Source organism: Schistocerca serialis, chromosome 3 (assembly GCF_023864345.2).
Source record: "Schistocerca serialis cubense isolate TAMUIC-IGC-003099 chromosome 3, iqSchSeri2.2, whole genome shotgun sequence".
Taxonomy (NCBI): domain Eukaryota; kingdom Metazoa; phylum Arthropoda; class Insecta; order Orthoptera; family Acrididae; genus Schistocerca; species Schistocerca serialis.
This window is the reverse complement of record NC_064640.1, coordinates 812,999,664-813,024,153: the sequence shown is the minus strand read 5'-3', so window position 1 is coordinate 813,024,153 and position 24,490 is coordinate 812,999,664. Positions and strand designations below refer to the sequence as shown.

The window sequence follows — 24,490 nt, the reverse complement described above, 5'->3', positions numbered from 1 at the left end:
GGATCGCTCTTCGGGAAAATTTTGAAGGATGGAGGTCAAACCCTACAGGGGACCATCACGTAAAGGTTGAAACGTGTGAAACTCCTTTTAGTCGCCTCTTACGAGAGGCAGGAATACCTCTGGCCTATTCTTACCCCCGGACCCACAGGGGGACTTCACGAGAGACATTCCTTTACGTTTTCTTTTGTATGCAAAAACCATCCTTGAAGTTTGGTAGAATTGTTCAAAAAGGAGTTGACGCGTTGACTCATATACTGAAAAATGTGGTTGTGACCTGCACGGAATCGGGGCAGTTCACGAAAGAGCAGTACGAAGACTTTTTCAAATGTCATTCTTCTGTACATGGGAGAAGAAAAATTTCTATAACGTACTAATTCGTAGGAGGGCAGATGGTCAGACACTTTACCATCAAATCTTTATAGATGAACGAAAAGCATGCAGTGCACCGTGAGAATTATCCCACCAAAATGTACTCAACTTTGTCAACCCTGAGAGATTTATTTTTACAGTCAGGTTAAAATTATCACTTAAAAAAAGTCAAAATGCTCTGCACTTGCTAAAGACGAATAGAGAAATCGCTTCTTGGGAAATTCCATAAAAATACCATCTTTAACCCTACATCAGTTTAGTGTACCAGCTGCCAGAGAAATGATCAAATATTCGTGTTTCGCATCGAAGTTGATCGAGGGGAGAATAATCTTTTTGAATTTAGACGAACTGTGTTTTCCGATATCGCTTCTGAAGAAACCTATGTGACTGCAAGGAGGTAACTTTGGTTAAATGTGCATGGTGGTTTCTGCTGTTTCTAAAACAAATGCCACACGAAATACTGTTCTAGCTCAGCAAGTGCTAGCGAGTAAAATGATTCTTACTTAATGGTATTCCATATTAAGTGAAGAAATTCAAAAAAATATTGGAATTATCTGTAATGCGGAAGTCGCGAACATTAGCCGCTGCGCTGCTCTCACTTCGTCAACACAAAAAATGATTCAAATGGCTCTGAGCACTATGGGGCTTAACATCTGAGGTCATCAGTTCCCTAGAACTTAAAACTACTTAAACCTCACTAACCTAAGGACATCACACACATCCATGCCCGAGGCAGGATTCGAACCTGCGACAGTAGCAGTCGCGCGGTTCCAGACTAAAGCGCCTAGAACCGCTCGGCTACATCCGCCGGCTCGTCAACACAAAAAGATGATTAACGTTACAGGTATATGAGGTTCAAGGGTCGTCGCATAAAGTCACTAGCCAGATAGTCAGGACAGGTCCTACTACAACATACACAAGGCTCATCAAAATCCATGATTAATTGGTACGATGGACCACATGTGTGATGCTGCAAGAGGCGCAAAGCTATTGTACTAAAATTACGGACTACAAAGAATGAAAGAAAGGAAATAAAGACGAGAGAGAGTGCAGTTTAGACAGCGATAACACTAAACTGTTCCACAAAAAATAAAAACGCGAGCTATTGGACATGGGCTGACATTCCACACAGAGAATCGTTTGCGAATAACGACGTTCAACTCTACGACGTTCAAGCCACATGGCTATGCTGCAGGTCGCGCAAAACTACACTACTGAAATTCCGAACTGTGAGGACTGAAAGGAAAGAAATAAATACGAGAAATAGCGTCGGTGACAGCAACACAGATAACGCACATAGGCGTACAAACCAGTTTTAGTTTTCAGTGGAGGAGCATAAGCTGCGATTTACATTCTACATCTACATATATACTCAGTAATCCACCATACGGTGCGTGGCGGAGGGTACCTCGTACCACAAAAAAATGGCTCTGAGCACTATGGGACTTAACTGCTGAGGTCATCAGTCCCCTAGAACTTAGAACTACTTAAACCTAACTAACTAAGGACATCATACACATCCATGCCCGAGGCAGGATTCTAACATGCGACCGTAGCGGTCGCGCTGCTCCAGACTGTAGCGCCTAGAGCCGCTCGGTCACTTCGGCCGGCCCTCGTACCACAACTAGCTTCTTCTCTCCCTATTCCACTCCCAAACAGAGCGAGGGAAAAATGACTGCCTATATGCCACTGTACGAGCCCTAATCTCTCTTATCTTATCTTTGTGGTCTTTCCGCGAAATGTAAGTTGGCGGCAGTAAAATTGTACTGCAGTCAGCCTCAAATGCTGGTTCTCTAAATTTCGTCAGTAGTGATTCACGAAAAGAACGCCTCCTTTCCTCTAGAGAAGCATTTCCGTAACACTCGCGTGATGATCAAACCTACCAGTAACAAATCTAGCAGCCCGCCTCTGAATTGCTTCTATGTCCTCCCTCAATCCGACCTGATAGGGATCCCAAACGCTCGAGCAGTACTCAAGAATAGGTCGTATTAGTGTTTTATAAGCGGTCTCCTTTACAGATGAACCACATCTTCGGAAAATTCTACCAAAGAACCGAAGACGACTATCCGCCTTCCCCACAACTGCCATTACATGCTTGTCCCACTTCATATCACTCTGCAGTGTTACGCCCAAATATTTAATCAACGTGGCTGTGTCAAGCACTACACTACTAATGGAGTATTCAAACATTACGGGATTCTTTTTCCTATTCACATGCATTAATTTACATTAATCTATGTTTAGAGTTAGCTGTCATTCTTTACACCAACCACAAATCCTGTCCAAGTCATCTTGTATCCTTCTACAGTCACTCAACGACGACACCTTCCCGTACACCACAGCATCATCAGCAAACAGACGCACATTGCTATCCAACCTATCCAAAAGATCATTTATGTAGATAGAAAACTACAGCGAACCTACCACACTTCCCTGGGGCACTCCAGATGATACCCTCACTTCCGATGAACACTCACCATTGAGAACAACGTACTAGGTTCTATTACTTAAGAAGTCTTCGAGCCACTCACATATTTGGGAACCAATCCCATATGCTCGTACCTTAGTTAGGAGTCTGCAGTGGGGCACCGAGTCAAACGCTTTCCGGAAGTCAAGGAATATGACATCCGTCTGATAACCTTCATCCATGGTTCGCAAGATATCAAGTGAAAAAAGGGCGAGTTGCGTTTCGGAGGAGCGATGCTTTCTAAAGCCGTGCTGATGCATGGACAGCAACTTACCTGTCTCAAGGAAATTCATTATATTCGAACTGAGAATATGTTCGAGAATCCTGCAACAAACCGATGTTAAGGATATTGGTCTGTAATTTTGAGGATCCGTCCTTCTACCCTTCTTATATACAGGCGTCACCTGCGCTTTTTTCCAGTCGCTCGGGACTTTACGTTGGGCAAGAGATTCGCGATAAATGCAAGCTAAGTAAGGAGCCAATGCAGTAGAGTACTCTCTGTAAAACATTCGTAACAAGTAGAAATTGCGTGTCATACTTGTACTCGGTCCCGAATGCAGGTGATACGTCACAAATTGCGGTATTCATCGAAGTGACAGGCTTAAAGCATCAAACTGCCATTATTTTTTATGAGTGTAATTCTTACTCAAATGTAGCGAAGGGACTATGTTGGATGAAGGGTGTCTCACGGACTCAACAACTCCTTCTACGTGGCAGTCGATTTTCACAACTGCCAAAATTCGAAACAGCCATAATCGCCGCTGATACTCCTGACAATCACGCCAGGGATGAGTAATAAAAGATGGAAACAAGGAAGATAGGGGTCTGACGTCCCGTCGACAACGAGGTTATTGGAGACAGAGCACAATGATGAGGAGAAACGCTGACGGAAAAATACCGCAACACCAAAAAATAATTAATGTAGAGTAACGAAATTTCTAGAATACATTTGTCGAGGTAACATGTTTAAGTGATTAACATTGCAAGATCACAGGTTAATGTAAGAGTGAGATAAGCCATTGCAAATGTCAAATGCTGGTACATTAATAACCGGTGTAACAGACAGAGTGTTCCATGCAAGCAAGCAAACGTGCATGCAATGTGTTGTACAGGTGCTGGATGTCAGTTTGTGGGATCAGGTTCCATGTCTGTTGCACATGTGCGGTCAATGTAGAGACGGTTAATACTGATTGTTGATGACGCAGGAGTTGTTGCCGATCATAACCCACATTTGCACGGTTTTCCAGCAGCTCTGGTGGTCGAGTAGGCCAAGACAGTCCAAAATGTAGACACTTTGTAGAGCATGTTGGGTTGCAAAAGCAGTATGTCGGCGAGCTTAATCCTGTTGGAAAACACCCCCTGGAATGCTGTTCATGAATGGCAGCACAATAGGTCTAATCATCGTACTGACGTATAGATTTGCAGTCAGGGTGCGAGGGATAACTATGAGAGTGCGCCTACTGCCATACGAAATCGTACCCCAAGTCATATCTCTAGGTATAGGACCAGTGTGTCTAGCAAGCAGGTAGGTTGGCTGCAGGTTCTCAGCTGGCCTCCTCCTAACCAACAAACGGTCTTCACTGTCAGCGATGCAGAACCTGCTATCATCGGAAAACCTCTACCCTACTCTCCTATCAGCTCTCGCTTGACAACTCTGAAATCGCAAATGGAAGAGCTTTGGGGTTAGTGGAATGACTATCACATCTCCATCTACATTTATACTCCGCAAGCCACCCAGCGCTGTGTGGTGGAGGGCACTTTACGTGCCACTGTCATTACTTCCCTTTCCTGTTCCAGTCGCGTATGGTTCGCGGGAAGAACGACTGCCGCAAAGCCTCCGTGCGCGCTCGAATCTCTCTAAATTTACATTCGTGATCTCCTCGGGAGGAATAAGTTGGGGGAAGCACTATATTCGATACGTCATCCAGAAACGCACCCTCTCGAAACCTGGATAGCAAGCTACACCGTGATGCAGAGCGCCTCTCTTGCAGAGTCTGCCACTTGAGTTTGCTAAACATCTCCGTAACGCTATCACGGTTACCAAATAACCCTGTGACGAAACGCGCCGCTCTTCTTTGGATCTTCTCTATCTCCTTTGTCAACCCGACTTGGTACGGATCCCACACTGACGAGCAATACTCAAGTATAAGTCGAACGAGTGTCTTGTAAGCCACCTCCTTTGTTGATGGACTACATTGGTTCAAATGGCTCTGAGCACTATGGGACTTAACATCTCAGGTCATTAGTCCCCTAGAACTTAGAACTACTTAAACCTACCTAACCTAAGGACATCACACACATCCATGCCCGAGGCAGGATTCGAACCTGCGACCGTAGCGGTATCGCGGTTCCAGACTGACGCGCCTAGAACCGCTCGGCCACACCGGCCGGTGGGACTACATTTTCTAAGGACTCTCCCAATGAATCTCAACCTGGCACGCGCCTTACCAACAACTAATTTTATATGATCATTCCACTTCAAATCGTTCCGTACGCATACTCCCAGATATTTTACAGAAGTATCTGCTACCAGTGTTTGTTCCGCTATCATATAATCATACAATAAAGGATCCTTCTTTCTATGTATTCGCAATACATTACATTTGTCTATGATAAGGGTCAGTTGCCACTCCCTGCACCAAGTGCCTATCCGCTGCAGATCTTCCTGCATTTCGCTGCACTTTTCTAATGCTGCAACTTCTCTGTATACTACAGCATCATCCGCGAAAAGCCGCATGGAACTTCCGACACTATCTACTAGGCCATTTATATACATTGTGAAAAGCAATGGACCCATTACACTCCCCTGTGGCACGCCATAGGTTACTTTAACGTCTGTAGACGTCTCTCCATTGATAACAACATGCTGTTTTCTGTTTGCTAAAGACTCTTCAGTCCAGCCACACAGCTTGTCCGATATTCCGTAGGCTCTTACTTTGTTTATCAGGCGACAGCGCGGAACTGTATCGAACGCCTTCCGGAAGTCAAGGAAAATGGCATCCGCCTGGGAGCCTGCATCTAATATTTTCTGGGTCTCATGAACAAATAAAGCGAGTTGGGTCTCACACGATCGCTGTTTCCGGAATCCATGTTGATTCCTACAGAGTAGATTTGGGTTTCCAGAAATGACATGATACGCGAGCAAAAAACATGTTCTAAAATTCTGCAACAGATCGATGTCAGAGATATAGGCCTATAGTTTTGCGCATCTGCTCGACGACCCTTCTTGGAAACTGGGACTACCTATGCTCTTTTCCGATCATTTGGGACCTTCCGTTCCTCTTGAGACTTGCGGTACACGGCTGTTAGAAGCGGGGCAAGTTCTTTCGCGTACTCTGTGTAGAATCGAATTGGTATCCCGTCAGGTCCAATGGACTTTCCTCTGTTGAGTGATTTCAGTTGACTTTCTATTCCTTGGACACTTATTTCGATGTCAGCCATTTTTTCGTTCGTGCGAGGATTTAGAGAAAGAATTGCAGTGCGGTCTTCCTCTGTGAAACAGCTTTGGAAAAAGGTGTTTAGTATTTCAGCTTTACGCGTGTCATCCTCTGTTTTAATGCCATTATCATCCCAGAGTGTCTGGATATGCTGTTTCGATCCACTTACTGATTTAACGTAAGACCAGAACTTGCTAGGATTTTCTGTCAAGTTACAGGGCGTCTATCTCGGGGCTGTCAAACTAAACGATTTGTAACAGTTCGTTGTGTCATTATGGTGCCAACTACTGTTCAGATTGCTGCTGCTGATGCATTACGCACTACGATGCGCCAGAGTCGTACGCTGAACGCGATGGTCTTTCGCCTCGGTAGTTCCACGTGGCCGTCCGGAGCCCGGTCTTCTTGTGACTACGTTCTCGTGAGCACTGCTGCCAGCAAATACGTACAGTAGCAGTGGCTACATTCCTACCAAGTCTTCCTGCAATATGGCAGAAGGAACATGAAACTTCTCACAGTCCTATACGCGACTCAGTAAGGTGCTGAAAATGGCGTCTTTGTTGCCTAAAAGGCATTCTTGACTGACATCAACTCGCCACGCCCAATGTCAAAGGTAACTAACGCTCACGACCGTTACAGCGTGTGTTTAAAGCAAACCTGATTTGCAACCTCGTAGTGGCGCTACTAGCGCCGCTCTAAGACGACTGGTGCGAAATCGGAATAGACATCTTTTAGATGTAGACACACGCCTACCAACTTTCGTTTACGTCGCACAATTCCTGCTTGGTGTTGAGATATTTTCCGTCAGTGTAAATCTTTCGAGCCCTTTTTAAAGCAACTAACCCAAGATTCACCACTATAGATTTAGGGAAATCATAGAAAATCGATCGCCAGATAGGGATATGTGTGTCGCTCTTTGTGATTCCAATGCTTTAACCACAGCGCAAATTAAAGATTCAATAAGAGGCACATTTTAAAGACGATATCAAGAAATAAATGAGGAATATTGATGTTTAAAATACTGAAATAAGATATTCTTTCACCTGGAGTTACGAAGACACAGGAAGGAGAAGCTTCGGCGATGACTGGATACTGCGCGCCGCTAGGTGTACTGGATCTCCAAGGGCACTCGTAGCTGTAATACTCAGCACCTGCGAAAAAAAAGTTTGTACACTGGTTTCCATAAGGCAGTGAAAAATCTCAAGAACCACGAGAACTCGACACCTAAGTGCCGAATCTAATGAAAAGAAACCAAAGACGAAAACTTGTAACACAGTATAAATAAACTTGAAGATTTTGTCTGACAATGTATACATGCTCGAACGTGAAACATGTTTATGTCTACGATATGGGTGTAGCAGTACATGTAATGCAAGTAATGCCAACGCAGTGTTATTGTCAACTTCTCTCCTTCAGCAAAGAATGTAGGAGCAACAATAGGTGACAATCTAATGTGGACTGAGCAGGTAATTGCAGTGTGCAAGAAGGAGTTAGCAGCTCCCTATGCCGTTTAAAAATATGAAAAGCTCTTTCTTCTTGAACTGAAAAAGAAACTAGTACGAGTACAAACACTTCCAGTTTTTGATTACAGCGATGTTACCCTGCAAGGCCTTCCCCAGGAAAGTTCACTTCGCCTGAAACTGGTTGTGAATGCCTGTGTTCGTTACATTTGTGTTCGAGTATTTGATCACATTTTAGCATCAAATGCTCAGCTATCCTGGCTGCATGTAGACAAGAGCACATACTCCAATATCCCCTGCCGTCTCTACTGTCTTGTCAATGAACACTATCCCTCGTATCTCTCCTCGATTTTAACGGTCTTGTCTGTACAATTTCAGAAATATCCAATCTCCTCAGAACAAAATCCCTTCTGTCCCACTCTGTCGCTCAACCACTTTTTCGAGGTCCTTCTAAGTAACAGGAACCCGGATTTGGAATAACTTTTTATTGTTATATTAGAGAAGCGAATAACATCCCCAGTTTCAGAAGATAGTTATGACGGATCTGCTAAAGCAACAATAATGATTTCCGTTGTTCTCACTCGCATTAGTTATCCTTGTACGTCCAACTTAACCTTCCTCATTTCTCAGTACTCTTAGCCGAGACTGTCTCCTTAAATTTCCTTTTCACTAGAATTCGCAGTATCAGGAAACACCTATTTTGTACACCTATAAATTCGTCTTATATCTGCCACTATCATTATTATTATTGTCTTTATTATTATTATCATTATTAGTAGTAAAAGCTGCAGTATTACAGGTAATGCCAATATTAACTTTCTAGTTCAACTCAGTAGGTATATAATTTACTTACATTTCCGCTTCAGACATTCAGATCATTTTAACACTAGTTGTCGTATTGAAATTGTTATCTTTTAGGAAACTATGATTTAAAAGAGGTACTGCACTTGTGTGTGAAACGCTGATCCGATGAAAGAGATGGCCCTAATCAGATGCAAATAAATAAAACAAATAGATATTACCCAAGCAACACTACACTGAAGCGCGAAAAAAAAAAAAACTGGCATTGGCATGCCTGTTCAAATACAGAGATATGTAAATAGCCAAATACGGCGTTGCGCTCGGCGACGCCTAAGAAAGACAACACGTACCTGGCGCAGTTGATAGATACGTCAGTGCTGCTACAATGGCAGGTTATCAAGATTTAAGGGAGTTTGAACGTGGTGCTATAGTCGGCGCATGAGCAATGGGACGCAGCATCTCCGAGGTAGCGATGAAGTGGGGATTTTCCCGTTCGACCATTTCACGAGTGTACCACGAATATTAGGAATGGGACCAACGCCGACTGAAGAGAATCGTTCAACCTGACAAAAGCGCAACCTTTCCGCAAATTGCTGCAGATTTCTATGCTGGACTATCAACAAGTGTCTGCGTGCGAACCATTCAACGAAACATCATCGGGCTTTCGGAGACGATGGCCCACCCGTGTGCCCTTTATGACTGAAAGACACAAAGCTTAAACCCTTGCCTAGGCCCGTCAACACCAACATTGATAAGTTGATGACTGGAAACACGTTGCCTGGTCGGACGAGTCTCGTTTCAAATTGTATCGAGTGGATGGAGGTGTGGCAATTGAATCTCAATGTAGACAAGTGTAATGTGCTGCGAATACACAGAAAGATAGATCCTTTATCATTTAGCTACAAAATAGCAGGTCAGCAACTGGAAGCAGTTAATACCATAAATTATCTGGGAGTACGCATTAGGAGTGATTTAAAATGGAATGATCATATAATGTTGATCGTCGGTAAAGCAGATGCCAGACTGAGATTCATTGGAAGAATCCTAAGGAAATGCAATCCGAAAACAAAGGAAGTAGGTTACAGTACGCTTGTTCGCCCACTGCTTGAATACTGCTCAGCAGTGTGGGATCCGTACCAGATAGGGTTGATAGAAGATATAGAGAAGATCCAACGGAGAGCAGCGCGCTTCGTTACAGGATCATTTAGTAATCGCGAAAGCGTTACGGAGATGATAGATAAACTCCAGTGGAAGACTCTGCAGGAGAGACGCTCAGTAGCTCGGTACGGGCTTTTGTCAAAGTTTCGAGAACATACCTTCACCGAAGAGTCAAGCAGTATATTGCTCCCTCCTACGTATATCTCGCGAAGAGACCATGAGGATAAAATCAGAGAGATTAGAGCCCACACAGAGGCATACCGACAATCCTTCTTTCCACGAACAATACGAGAATGGAATAGAAGGGAGAACCGAAAGAGGTACTCAAGGTACCCTCCGCCACACACCGTCAGGTGGCTTGCGGAGTATGGATGTAGATGTAGATGTAGATGTAGGGGTATGGAGACAACCTCACGAACTGCGGGGGACTGTTCCAGTTGGTGAAGGCTCTGCAATGATGTGGGGTGTGTGCAGTGATATGGGACCTCTGGTACCTCTAGATACGACTATGACAGGTGACACTTACATAAGCATCCCGTCTGATCACCTGCATCCATTGCGCATTAAGACGGACGTGGGCAATTCCAGCAGGACAATGCGACACCCCACACGTCCAGAACTGCTACAGAGTGGCTCTAGGAACAGTCTTCTGAGTTTAAACACTTCCGCTAGTCACCAAGCTCCCAAGACATGAACATTATTGAGCACATCTGGGATGCCTTGCAACGTGCTGTTCAGAAGAGATCTCCACCCCTCGTAGTCTTACGGATTTATGGACAGCTCTGCGGTATTCATGGTGTCAGTTACCTCCAACACAACTTTTGACGTTAATCGTATTGCAGCCCTTAGGCTCGCTCGGGGGAGCCCTACACGATGTTGGGCACGTGTACCAGATTCTTTGGCTCTTCAGTGTAGATCACATGTGTGATCCTGTTACTAACGGTGTCTGTTAATTCCATAGGAGAATAATGACATTTTTGTTGAAAAGCTTTCCTTATTGTGGCAAAATTCCGAGAGGAGGACTACGAACAGCAATATACGTCTCGGGAATAGCAAATGAGCTGTATCTGATTCCGATAAAAAAACCGAACTGTTTTCTGTTGGCGAGACGAGTGCAAAGTCTTCCAGATTTGTTGCAGTGTAAGATGAAATCGACGAATGTTGCGCCAGCTTAAGGGGTTACACGAACTTCAGCGATGCCATCTTTATAGATCAGTGTAATCATAGTTCTAGGAAAAGACACATGAAGCCATGGGCGGCCACCTACAGGTATTTTATGTTCGAGCGGTTCTAGGCGCTACAGTCGGGAACCGCGCGATCTCTACGGTCGCAGGTTCGAATCCTGCCTTGGGCATGGATGTGTGTGATGTCCTTAGGTTAGTTAGGTGTAAGTAGTTCTAAGTTCTAGGGGACTGATGACCTCAGAAGTTAAGACCCATAGTGCTCAGATCCATTTTTTGTTGTACATTTAGTGTGTTGCATACCTATTGGGCGTTACCTTATTTTGACCGCTTTGTTTTCGTATGTGATCAATGTCTTACTAGGTTCCCCTAGAGAACTGAAAGCGGTGAAATATCTTGAAACTGAGTGTGGGTATATAAAAGGTCACGTAACCTATGGAACATTATCGTCTTGTCGTGTTAAAATTCTTCTTATTTCCGTGCTTGTTAAGAAAACTGTGTGAGGAATTCCGCCTTATGCAAGAAACACACACAAAGGTATCTCGCATAAGGCGGGATTTCTCATCCAATCTGCGGAACAATTTCGTTATACGCCGTTATCGTCCTGTCTGTTACTTAAAAATAAACAGTATTTGTGGCAAAATTGGAACTGTCATTGTTTAATTGAGGTTTTAGTCGAAAATTGTTGATTTATAACGTGAAACGGAGGGATATTTTTGAAAAAATTAAAAAAATACAGATTTATCATATAGCACTAGAAACAACACACGGAATTTTTACAGAATATTTCGAGAAAATATGACAGGATATCAATCTCGAAGCTTATGCTTCAAAAGACAAGATGGAACACCGGAGACAAATCCGAAGAAAAACTGTGAAATATTAGCTCGATACGTTGACACATTACTCAACTGCGATGAACCAAAGCAGAGATTACAGTTTACAAATCCAGAAACTAACCAGGACTCCGAACACCCAACACACGAAGAAATAGTGAAAATAATAAAATCATTGAAAAATAACAGAGAACCAGGAGAAGACGGACTAATTGCAGAAATATGGAAATTAGACCATGAAAACATTACACCCAAAACACACAGAATAATCAAAAACATCTGGGAAACATAAAAGGTGCCAGAAGAATGAAAGTCAGTCCTAATACACCCTCTCCACAAGAAAGGAGACAAAGCAGATCGTAATAACTACAGTGGAATTTCGTTAGTGCCTGTGACGTACAAAATTCTATCCAAATGTTCCAAATGGCTCTGAGCACTATGGGACTTAACTTCTGAGGTCATCAGTCCCTTAGAACTTAGAGCTACTTAAACCTAACTAACCTAAGGACATCACACACATCCATGCTCGAGGTAGGATTCGAACCTGCGACCGTAGCGGTCGCTCGGTTCCAGACTGTAGCGCCTAGAACCGCTCGGCAACTCCGGCCGACCAAAATTCTATCCAACGCTCTATTAAATCGCCTAGATCCTCAGATAGATTCACATATCGGAGAGTACCAAGCAGGATTCAGGAAGGGAAGATCGTGCAGTGAACAGATCTGGTGCCTGAGAACAATATTAACAACGAGAAGGTCCAGAAACACCACAATAACATTTGTTAATTTCAAGAAGGCCTACGATTTCATAGACAGAAAAACACTTTTCAGTACACTGGAAGAAATGAAGGTAGACAACAAGACCAGGAAACTAATTCAGGAAACATTAACAAATCCAAAATCCAAAGCGAAGTTCATGGGAGAGATCTTGGAACCGTTCGAAATCAAGACAGGAGTGAGACAGGGATATGTCCTGTCATCCATTTTATTTAACGCAGTTTTCGAGAAAATAATCAGGACATGGGTCAAAGGAGTCAGTGGGGTAAAGATGGGGAGAGACAAAAATAGAACCATAAACATAAAATGTCTTGCCTTTGCTAATGACATAGCCATCATAACAAATAACAGAAAAGAAGCCAAAGAAGCCCTAGAGACACTACATGAAATCGCAGCCATAACAGGACTACAAATTTCGTATGAAAAAACCCAGTACATGGACACAAAATCCACAGACAGAAACCTATTGGTAACGAAGTGTGGAAAGATAGCTCAAGTAGAAAGTTTCAAATACCTGAGAGATATTATACGGAAAACAGGACTAAATTCGACAGCCAATGAAGAAAGAATTGCAAAGCTACAGACTTACATGGAATCATTACAACAAAAGAAGTATTTCCGTTAATGCCAAATCAGACACTACAAAACAGTAGTCTTACCAGAAGCCTTGTATGTCCCAGAAATGATAGTAATCAGGGGAAGAACAATTCGCCTGGGCATTAAGTCAAACAGAGCTTGGATGGCGTGTACAGGTACAGCTGCCCATGCAGCTTCAACACGATACCACAGTTCATCAAGAGTAGTGACTGACGTATTGTGACGAGCCAGTTGCTCGGCCACCATTGACCAGACATTTTCAGCTGGTGAGAGATCTGGAGAATGTGCTGGCCAGGGCAGCAGTCGAACATTTTCTGTATCCAGAAAGGCCGATACAGGACCTGCAACACACGGTCGTGTATTATCCTGCTGAAATGTAGGTTTTCGCAGGGATCGAATGAAGGGTAGAGCCACGGGTCGTAACACATCTGAAATGTACCGTCCACTGTTCAAAGTGCCGTCAATGCGAAAAAGAGGTGACTGAGACGTGTAACCAATGGCACCCCATACCATCACGCCGGGTGATACGCCAGTATGGCGATGACAAATACACACTTCCAATGTGCGTTCACCGCGATGTCGCCAAACACGGATGCGACCATCATGATGCTGTAAACAGAACCTGGATTCATCCGAAATAATGACGTTTTGCCATTCGAGCACCCAGGTTCGTCGTTGAGTACACCATCGCAGACGCTGCTGACGGTGGTACGATGTCAAGGGTAACCGCAGCCATGGTCTCCGAGCTGATAGTCCATGCTGCTGCAAAAGTCGTCGAACTGTTCGTGCATATGTTTGTTGTCTTGCAAACGTCCACATCTGTTGACTCAGGGATCGATACGTGGTTGCACGATCCGTTACAGCTATGCGGATAAGATGCCTGTCATCTCGACCGCTAGTGATACGAGGCCGTTGGGATCCAGCACGGCGTTCCGTATTACCCTCCATATTGTGGTAACAGTCGTTGGAGCTCGACCAGCGCGAGCAGCAATGTCGCGATACCATAAACCGCAATGGCGGTGGGCTACAATCCGACCTTTATCAAAGTCGGAAACGTGATGGTACGCATTTCTCCTCCTTACACGAGGCATCACAACAACGTTTCACCAGGCAACGCCGGTCAACTGCTGTTTGTGTATGAGAAATCGGTTGGAAACTTTCCTCATGTCAGCACGTTATAGGTGCTTCGTGGTGTAGCAATTTTAATGGCCAATAGTGTATATGCCACGAAGACAACACTTTCTCTAATTCGTGTATTGATATGCCGGAGTTACCTGTTAGAGAAATCACCAGCAGAAGACGTCCTATCTCTTGCAAAATATAACAGCAGCTCCGGCCCAGGTAGCAATATACCAGAGCAACAAGATGACGCGGTCGCCAGTTCACGGCGCCCGACAAATAATCCCGTGAGACGACTCCAAAATCAGCGAACGCGATGTGCCGGAAGATGGGGAGCTCTATACATAGCGATGTAGCAGCACTCCACATGTCGAGCACTTTATCGACTTTGCTCTGTATACGTTAACTGGTCAAAAGTATCCGGACACCTGTTTGTGGACATTAATATGGGGTGTGTGCACTCTTCGACTTTATGACGGCTTGAACTATACTGGGGACACTTTCAGTGAGGTGTCTGAATGTCTGTAGAGGAATTTCAGCGCACTGTTATTAAAAATCAGAAACCAGAGAAGGTAGTGATTCTGGACGCCGGGTTCTGGAGCGAAGTCGACATTCTAACTCATCCCAAAAATGTTCCATTGGGTTCCGGTTGGAAGTTAGGAACAGGTCAGTCCGTTTCAGCAATGTTACTGTCCACAAACCGTTACCTCATGAAAGATGCTTTATGATGACAAGGTACACTGTCATTCGGATACAAATAATCATCGTCCACGAAGTGTTCCTCTAAGTACGCAATACAGAATACTGCAAAATGAGTTCGTATCCTTCGGCATTTAATTTTTTCTTAAGCGTAATAAGGGGACCACACGATAACCATGAAAAAAACCCTGCACCGTAACACAACCTCTTCCGTATGTCGCAGTTGGAACTACAGATGATGGCAGGTAACTTGCTCTCGGGATTAGCGAAATCCAAACCCTTCCATCGGACAGCTACAGAGTACAGCGTGATTCATCACTCCAAAACACTCGTTTCCAGTCATCCACTGGCAAGAAACGTCACTTTTTTCACCACCTTAACCGTCACTTAGAAATGATTGCAAAAATGTGTGACCTAAAAGGAACTGTTTGACCATTGCACCTCATTGCTTTTTAACTCCCTATGCAGAATTGTTATCCTAGCAAGACAGCTGTTAGTACTTTTGGAACTAAAGAGTGATTCTATTCGTTGAATTCGTGCGATTTTTTGCAACCACCTTTTGCAATGTCCGACGGTTCTTGTCCGTCAGTATATGAGGTGGACCTGGTGTTGGTTTAGCTCTAGTTGTTACTTCGCGTTTCCACTTCACAATAGCATTGCCTTCAGTCGACTTGGGCAGCTTTAGAAGGGTTGAAATATCCCTGTTGGATTTGTTATCAGGTGACACCCAACGACTAGAACACGTTAGAACTCATGATCTCTCCTGTCCGACCAGTTCTACATCTATATCTACATATATACTCTGCTAGCCACCATGCGGTGTGTGGCGGAGGGCACATTTCGCGCTAAAGTCGTATTCCCCCCCTCTGTTCCACTCGCGGATCGCGCGAGGGAAAAACGACTGTCGGAACGCCTCAGTACGAGCTCTAATTTCCCTTATCTTTGAATGGTGATCATTACGCGATTTGAAAGTTGGTTGTGATAATATATGCTCTACATCCTTGGCGAAGATCGGATTTCGGAATTTAGTGAGCAGCCCCTTCCGTTTAGCGCGTCGTCTATCTGCAAGTGTGTCCCACTTCAAACTTTCTATGGGATTTGTAATGCTCTCGTGATGGCTAAGTGTACCAGTAATGAATCTTACCGCTCTTCTTTGGACCTTTTAAATCTCTTGAATCAGACCCAACTGGTAAGCTCGCCGGGGTGGCCGAGCGGTTCTAGGCGCTGCAGTCTGGAACCGCACGACCGCTGCGATCGCAGGTTCGAATCCTGCCTCGGGCATGAATGTGTGTGATGTTCTTAGGTTAGTTAGGTTTAAGTAGTTCTAAGTTCTAGGGGACTGATGGCCTCAGAAGTTAAGTCCCATAGTGCTCAGAGCCAACTGGTAAGAGTCCCATACAAACGGACAGTACTCTAAGACTGGACGAACTAACGTATTGTAAGCAATTTCCTTTGTTGAAGGACTGCATCGCTTCAGAATTCTACCAATAAACCGCAACCTAGAGTTCGCCTTGCCCGTTACTTGTGTAATCTGATGATTCCATTTGAGATCATTTCGAATAGTCACACCCAGATACTTGACGGATGTTACCGCTTCCAAAGACCGGGCATATATTTTGTACTCGTACATTAATGGGTATTTTCACCTTGTGATACGCAGTAGGTTACACTTACTAATATTGAGAGATAACTGCCAGTCATTACACCACGCATTCATTTTCTGCAAATCCTCATTGATTTGTTCACAACTTTTGCGCGATACTACTTTCCTGTAGACTACAGCATCATCGGCAAACAGTCTATTGCCGCTGTCAATAATATCAACCAGATCGTTTATGTAAATCGTAAAATGCAGCGAACCTATTACTCTGCTCTAGGGAACACCTGAAGTTACGCTTGTCTCTGTTGAAGTCACTCCATTCAGGACGACATACTGCTCCCTGTCTGTTAGAAAACTTTCTATCCAATCGCATATGTCATCGGATAGGCCGTAAGCAAGCACTTTTTGGAGCAAGCGACAGTGCGGACCTGAGTCAAACGCCTTTCGAAAGTCGAGAAATATGACATTAACCTGGGAGCCGGTGTCTAGAGCCTGTTGTATATCATGCACAAAGAGGGCCAGCTGTATCTCGCATGACCGCTGTTTCCTAGAACCGTGCTGGTTTCTGCAGATGAGCTTCTCTGAGTCTTGAAAGGTCATTATGTTCTGCTGCTATGTCAGCACAATACATCTCTCCTCCTGTTGTATTGGCGGATCCGGCTCTTGTGACATCTAGTGGTCAATTTGCATTTCATAGAGGTGTCCAGATATTTTCGATCAAATAGTGTACATATAAAAAATACATTTTCCAATGTTACATGCTTCCAAATTTTTGTCTGGACCAAATCGTCAAAGAACTAAATTAAAAATAGTTAACACTCCCTTGTTTTGACGAATATTTTCTGGAGATTTTCTCTGGTCGTGAGACAAATGCCGGAACTGGAAATGCCTAACCAAATATTCACAGTTTGGATTTGGCTCTGCCGCGCTACGAGGACGTCTTGTATTTATATGAAAAGAGCATGATTCCACAGCGGCTTACAACTGTCACATCCTTGGCAGTTTCGTCCTTTTACAGCCGAACAGATTTGATGAAGAACACGCCCTATGTTAGAGTGCCATGGGTATCGTAAAATGAGGTGAATAGAAACTGCGGGGTGAATAGAAACTGCACTTCCAAAAAAGTTGTATGCTATCGTGTCAGAAGACAAATGGGATTATCGTTCAAAAATTTGTTTGTCTAGGATGGTAGTGAACCAGTGTAACAGGAAAATTATGAATTTCAACGTTGGCGACACTCTGGTAAGTTCATATTTTGTTTACTGCGTGACAAACATAGGATGTGGCGCTGAATTTGCTTCGAACTTTATCTGTAAGTACGAGTCTAAATCGTGTCGTTTTAAGTACGTGGTTATCAAAGTTGCAATTCTTTAACTAACAGTTCAGCTTTAAATTATACTTCAGTCTGACTTGAAATTCGTCCAATTGAAAATGTAGGGTTTACGGAATTTGTGAGGTGAACAGAAACAGTAATCGTTAGTGTTTCTTCAGAAGAAGGCCAAGAATTTGAGGGAAATGAAAAAGCAGCTGGCACATTTCTCATCCCAGGAGAGTAAGTTGTGATTAAATGGTTCAAATGGCTCTGAGCACTATGGGACTTAACATCTTAGGTCATCAGTCCCCTAGAACTTAGATCTACTTAAACCTAACTAACCTAAGGACATCACACACATACATGCCCGAGGCAGGATTCGAACCTGAGACCGTTGCGGTCGCGCGGTTCCAGACTGTAGTGCCTAGAACCGCTCGTCCACTCCGGCTGGCTAAGCTGTGATTAAAGTATATGGGAAAAAACAGCAGTAATTTAATTTTTATAATTTAACATTTGTAATTTAGGAGGAAAAGGTTATGTTGGGCTTTCTTTTAACAAAGAAGACCGATTAATCACGTTTTATTTAACAGTTGTGGAGTCATTTTTTAATCAAGGAGATGTTGTTCGAAATCCCCCCGTCACTTCTGGGGATACGACTTGTAGATTCAAAGACATGATCGTTCTTAACGATAGTGCCAGTACTTCATATATTCACAAATAAACCAAGTCCAACAGTTTAATGTTACAGTAAAGTTTATTTATTGCTATCGTTTCGGCCTGCTATGGACCACGAAGACTTTTATCTCTTCCCTGATTGTGATTTTCTTCTTTTTCCAGTAGATTTTCATTTTGGCTGACTGTACTTCTTTTCCCTATTTTGACCATTTGCAGGCAAGACGTGGAACTTCCGTAGTTTGCGAAATAAGGTTTTTAGTAATTTTGACTTTTTCTCTGAAAACTTCTCGATCCTGAATGGCATCAAACGAAATTTCAGCTTCCTGTAAATCCTTTTTAGCTTGGCTTGCCCATTTTGAATACGATTTTGTTTTTGAAATTGATGAATGTATGCGATGAGTAAGTCTTTGCGGGTTCATTCTTTCCAGATGACCAAAAAACATGATTGTCCACTTCATCATGCTGGTAACAATGTCTTCTGTATGTTCGTATAATTCACAGTTGTGTCTTCGGCGGAATTCTCTGTTTTCTTTGATAGAGCCAATGATTTTCCTCAAAATTTTCCGGTCTTTTATTTTAAGTTTTCGTAATGGTCCTTTCTAAGTCATGTTTGAACATTCTGATGCGTACAAATACGGTCTAATTACGGTGTTATAATGACAAATTTTTACGTTTAAAGACAGGCTTTTGCTTTTGTATAAGTCTTTGCACAGATGAAAAGCACCTTCTAGTTTAGAACACCTACTTTCTACAGCTGCATTTTCTGAACCGTCAGGTGTAATTATTTCTCCAAGATATTTAAATTTCTTCGACTGCTTGATTTTCTCTTGTTGTATTTCAATATGAGGAGGAGCGTGTTTGATGTTTGTGATGAAATCGGTGTTAAATGGTACTTTTAGGCTAGTCTTAGCAGCAATTGATTGTAGGCTGGACACTTGAACCTTAGCTTCGTCAATATTATTTGCAATGAGTGCCAGATCATCAGCAAAAGTCAAACAGTTTCCTCCGAGGCGATTTCTTTTGTGTCCAATTTGTATCATATAACCTGTTGGTACGGTGCTTTTCCACTCTCTGACTATCTTTTCCAGGACACAGTTGAAAAGCAATGGAGAGAGTAGGTCACCTTGTCTCACCCCTGTACAGATTTCAAATGATAGTTAGAGATATAACAAGCTTGATTAGGAAACCAGGATGAAATACAATAATTCGCGAAAAATTTTTAGTTTTTGTGTTAAATAAAACTTTTTTTCAACCAGATCAATTTTGTTTCTTATTCTCCTAGATCCAAAACAGATTTGGATGTGTCCCTACTCCTCCGAGAGACCAGTACACAGAAATAATAAAACGATAACACTAGTGTTCTATTTTATCATAAAAGAATGAGGTACGTATTAAATCTAATTATAAGTTTCAAGTTAGGTGCAAGACCTATAATTCCATGTAATTTTGATTTTCATACTTCTACTTAAAATCATCAATTTTTTTCTCCTACAGTTGAAAACTGTTTCTATTCACCTCATTTTATGGTAATCATGCCTTCCGACATGGAATCTTTTGGCCAGTTTTATAACTATTCCATCGACCTGTTCGGTATGTATCTATTTTTATGCCTTACAGAACATGAATTTTAATATTGATATCACATGTCCTGGGAGGACTGAGGCACTAATAATACATTGTTATTAATCTCTTCCGATGAGTCGTCCTAGAATGGCAATGCTCTGTGCTGCATTAATTTAACGTCATGTGAATTTTCTAAAAGTGGTCTGAAAAGCTAATTGGATAACATGTATAGATGTAAGAACTGATCAAAGATTGCTTGGCAATTGAACCAAGTTAGTCGACTAGATTCGACAAGCTCAGATTGAAGCAACCTTGTTAGATAGACAAGAATAATGAATAACATGAGAAACTTTCGCTTCTCCATGTACTGCAGAATGATAGTAATATGTTCTGGAATCTTGCGTTATGTCCTTCGGGATGGGCTGATTGCAACGCTGTGAACGTATTTTCCAACTGATTGCCCATGATATGAATGCGCCTCGGCTCTGTGCAAATGCATTTCGAATACGCTCAACGTTTCCATTTGACGCTATTTCACTTGTAGATGCGATTTTTTGTAACGTTATTACGTTTGCCTATGACTAGAGGGCTGTTTGTTGAACCGGTTGTGGATTTTATATTGCATATGAGCAACTAATTCACTATTTGAAAGCTGTAGAATACAAATCAACTGTTCCACTCGCATCGCCGTTTTATTGCGAAGAGAAATCAGCACAGTTTTGTTGCACTGACAAAGAGAACTAGGTGGTATTTAATCTCTCTCCAACAACGTTCAATATAAGGTGCATTCAAGTTCTAAGGCCTCCGATTTTTTTTCTAATTAACTACTCACCCGAAATCGATGAAACTGGCGTTGCTTCTCGACGTAATCGCCCTGCAGACGTACACATTTTTCACAAAGCTGACGCCATGATTTCATGGCAGCGGCGAAGGCTTCTTTAGGAGTCTGTTTTGACCACTGGAAAATCGCTGAGGCAATAGCAGCGCGGCTGGTGAACGTGTGGCCACGGAGAGTGTCTTTCATTGTTGGAAAAAGCCAAAAGTCACTAGGAGCCAGGTCAGGTGAGTAGGGAGCATGAGGAATCACTTCAAAGTTGTTGTCACGAAGAAACTGTTGCGTAACGTTAGCTCGATGTGCGGGTGGATTGTCTTGGTGAAACAGCACACGCGCAGCCCTTCCCGGACGTTTTTGTTGCAGTGCAGGAAGGAATTTGTTCTTCAATACATTTTCGTAGGATGCACCTGTTACCATAGTGCCCTTTGGAACGCAATGGGTAAGGATTACGCCCTCGCTGTCCCAGAACATGGACACCATCATTTTTTCAGCACTGGTGGTTACCCGAAATTTTTTTGATGGCGGTGAATCTGTGTGCTTCCATTGAGCTGAATGGCGCTTTGTTTCTGGATTGAAAAATGGCATCCACGTCTCATCCATTGTCACAACCGACGAAAAGAAAGTCCCATTCATGCTGTCGTTGCGCGTCAACATTGGTTGGCAACATGCCACACGGGCAGCCATGTGGTCGTCCGTCAGCATTCGTGGCACCCACCTGGATGACACTTTTCGCATTTTCAGGTCGTCATGCAGGATTGTGTGCATAGAACCCACAGAAATGCCAACTCTGGAGGCGATCTGTTCAACAGTCATTCGGCGATACCCCAAAACAATTCTCTCCACTTTCTCGATCATGTCGTCAGATCGGTTTGTGCGAGCCCGAGGTTGTTTCGGTTTGTTGTCACACGATGTTCTGCCTTCATTAAACTGTCGCACCCACGAATGCACTTTCGACACATCCATAACTCCATCACCACATGTCTCCTTCAACTGTCGATGAATTTCAATTGGTTTCACACCACGCAAATTCAGAAAACGAATGATTGCACGCTGTTCAAGTAAGGAAAACGTCGCCATTTTTAGTATTTAAAACAGTTCTCATTCTCGCCGCTGGCGGTAAAATTCCATCTGCCGTATGGTGCTGCCATCTCTGGGACGTATTGGCAATGAACGCGGCCTCATTTTAAAACAATGCGCATGTTTCTATCTCTTTCCAGTCCAGAGAAAAAAATCGGAGGCCTTAGAACTTGAATGCACCTAGTACGTTTCTACCTTTAACAGTTGTTTGAAACGAAACTAAAAAGTTGGTTTCTTTCTCTCAAGAAACGTAGTTTTATTCACAGTTAGTGCTACTTCATTATTAACAATGTACCAAACGTGGCCCGGTCATAACTATAGTGTCAGACTACAACTTCTAGGTAATGCATTTCTATCTTCATTAGGTCTGATTATTTCTTTGTTTTTAGAGTTGAAGTGAATTTAAATTCTCACGACGTTTGGTGGAGTGAAAATCTCAAGTCCCTCTACAATTGGCTGGTTCATCTGGGTCTGAGGTCGGGGAAAGTAAACGCATTGGGCCAACCACAATAAAGCACAATGGCACTGAAATGAACCTCAGCATGACAGATGAACTTTTAAATAATAACGTAGACATGGCCTTTGGATTTTATGATTACCTCAGTTCTGTATGTTAGGACACGCTGCACAGGCTATAACAGTGCAAGTATCAGGAGGTCCCAAGCTTTTTTGAGATTATGTATCTCTTTGTGTGTGTCTTCCCTGTTTTCCGAAATTTCCACAGTTTCTATACTGAGCATCGCTTTTTAGAAGTAGATAGATAAGATAGCGCTTCAGAATGCTTATAATTTCACGCAAGGGCAATGCGACACATATTCACGCAATAACTGCAGTTTCAGGAGACAGGCGGTCCGCACATCTTTAGAACAATGTGGGGTTTTCTATGTATCAACATTCAGTTAACTGCCAGAGATGACCCAATTCGAAATACTGAGAAATACCACTCTACGTGAAAATTCTTCTTTATTTGAACAAAATTATCATCACGATGAGGGTGAAGAGCTGCATTGGATTTAAGATGAACTCGTCCCATCAATCCATTTTGCCGTGCCCATTTCTCTGAAGCTGCTTTATGGAACATAAGCAGTGATATTTCCCATGGTACTGAGATATTTCTTTACTTGAGCGATGTGTCGTTTTCAGACACGGGGCCCGTGTCCAAGATTGAGAGAAAAATGGAGGTGTAACGTCTCGTCAAGATATTCCGCAAGTCACAGTCGCACTGTGTTTGACCCGCCACATACAGCTTAACACCTTGCAATACATGAAGGTGAAGTTCTCCCGGATCGAATCCGAGGGGAGATTTAACGAGCGTTCGTTTGGTACATTGAGCAGCCTGGCTATGGTATTTAGGCGGTTTTCCACTCTCGTTTAGGCAACTGGGCGAGTCAGGAATCTCCGCCTACGAAAATAAACAGTTAAAATTCGATAACATACAGATCAAAGTGTACATGAATCACAGACAAATGGCAATTAAGATATTCTTCCATTAGGCTGACTGACAACTGTGGCGACAGAACGAGCATCTGGTCAAAAAGTTAAAATAAAATAAAATTTGACAAATTATGAAAACAACGGATGATGCCTTGTACTGTCTAACAGACACGAGATGCTAAGATAATGAAAGGCAGTGCATTACGTGTGTACTGTCTAAGTCGGGCTAACACCACAGAGTTACTAAAATAAAGACAACTAGATCGTTCATGGTTGATCATGTAGCATTCCCATATTGAACAGGAGTAGACTTGTCATTTGCAGGGCAACCCTGTTTAAAAAATGCTTTGTTCGTGTGCCGTTTCCAACTGCAACAGGAAGAATGGAAGCAAAAATAAAGATGTAAGTAATTTATGTTTCACAAGTTAATTTTTCATAGTTATTGTTTACGTTCTAATATTATTTTTCCATAATATTTTCTCAGAAAACAAATGGTTCTACCATAATCAGGTGATAGGATATGGATGTTCGTTTCCGTTTGAATTCCTTCTAACTAATTATTCCTTTAAGCAGAAGTGGATAGACGCGATTTCCAAAGAGAATTTTAGATCTACAGCAAATCACTGGCTGTGCTCTTCTCATTTTGAAGTGACTGATACCTATAAAAATATGGCAACACAACGTCAGCTAAAGGACGACGGTATACCCATGTCGTCTGTATATACACCGCAAAGATAAAGTACAGTTTCCTGGGAATCGCGTAATACATGTGGGAATAATCTCATAACTATCTAAGAGGTGCAGTTAAATGAAAACGAGACAGGTGGAAAAAGCAAGTTAACAGTTTATTATTTCAAAAGTTATCCCACTGTGAGACAAGACCATTGTTCATGGAAAAATGTCTGCGGTTGCTTACGGAACCATGATTGTGCCCAAGAGTGCACCTATTCGTCTGAAGCAAATCTACGGCAACGAATGTCCTGCGTCAGTGCTCCAAAAACATGGAAATTGGATGGGGAGAGATCGGTAATGTCTCGAGGATGTGTAAGGGTTTCCCAGCGAAACTTGTTCACCCTTCTCGAAATAACAGGCAAACCAGC

General features: G+C 42.9%; 1 protein-coding gene across 3 annotated transcripts in view; it reads right to left on the bottom strand.

Moving 5' to 3' along the window:
- Window positions 1–24,490, bottom strand: part of LOC126469589 (paired mesoderm homeobox protein 2-like) — a 587,427-nt gene that overhangs the window by 146,906 nt on the left and 416,031 nt on the right. For all 3 annotated transcript variants that reach the window (XM_050096709.1, XM_050096707.1, XM_050096708.1), the window contains exon 4: window positions 7,314–7,421. In XM_050096709.1, the coding sequence (XP_049952666.1) occupies window positions 7,314–7,421 (108 nt within the window). The remainder of the gene's footprint in view (window positions 1–7,313; window positions 7,422–24,490) is intronic.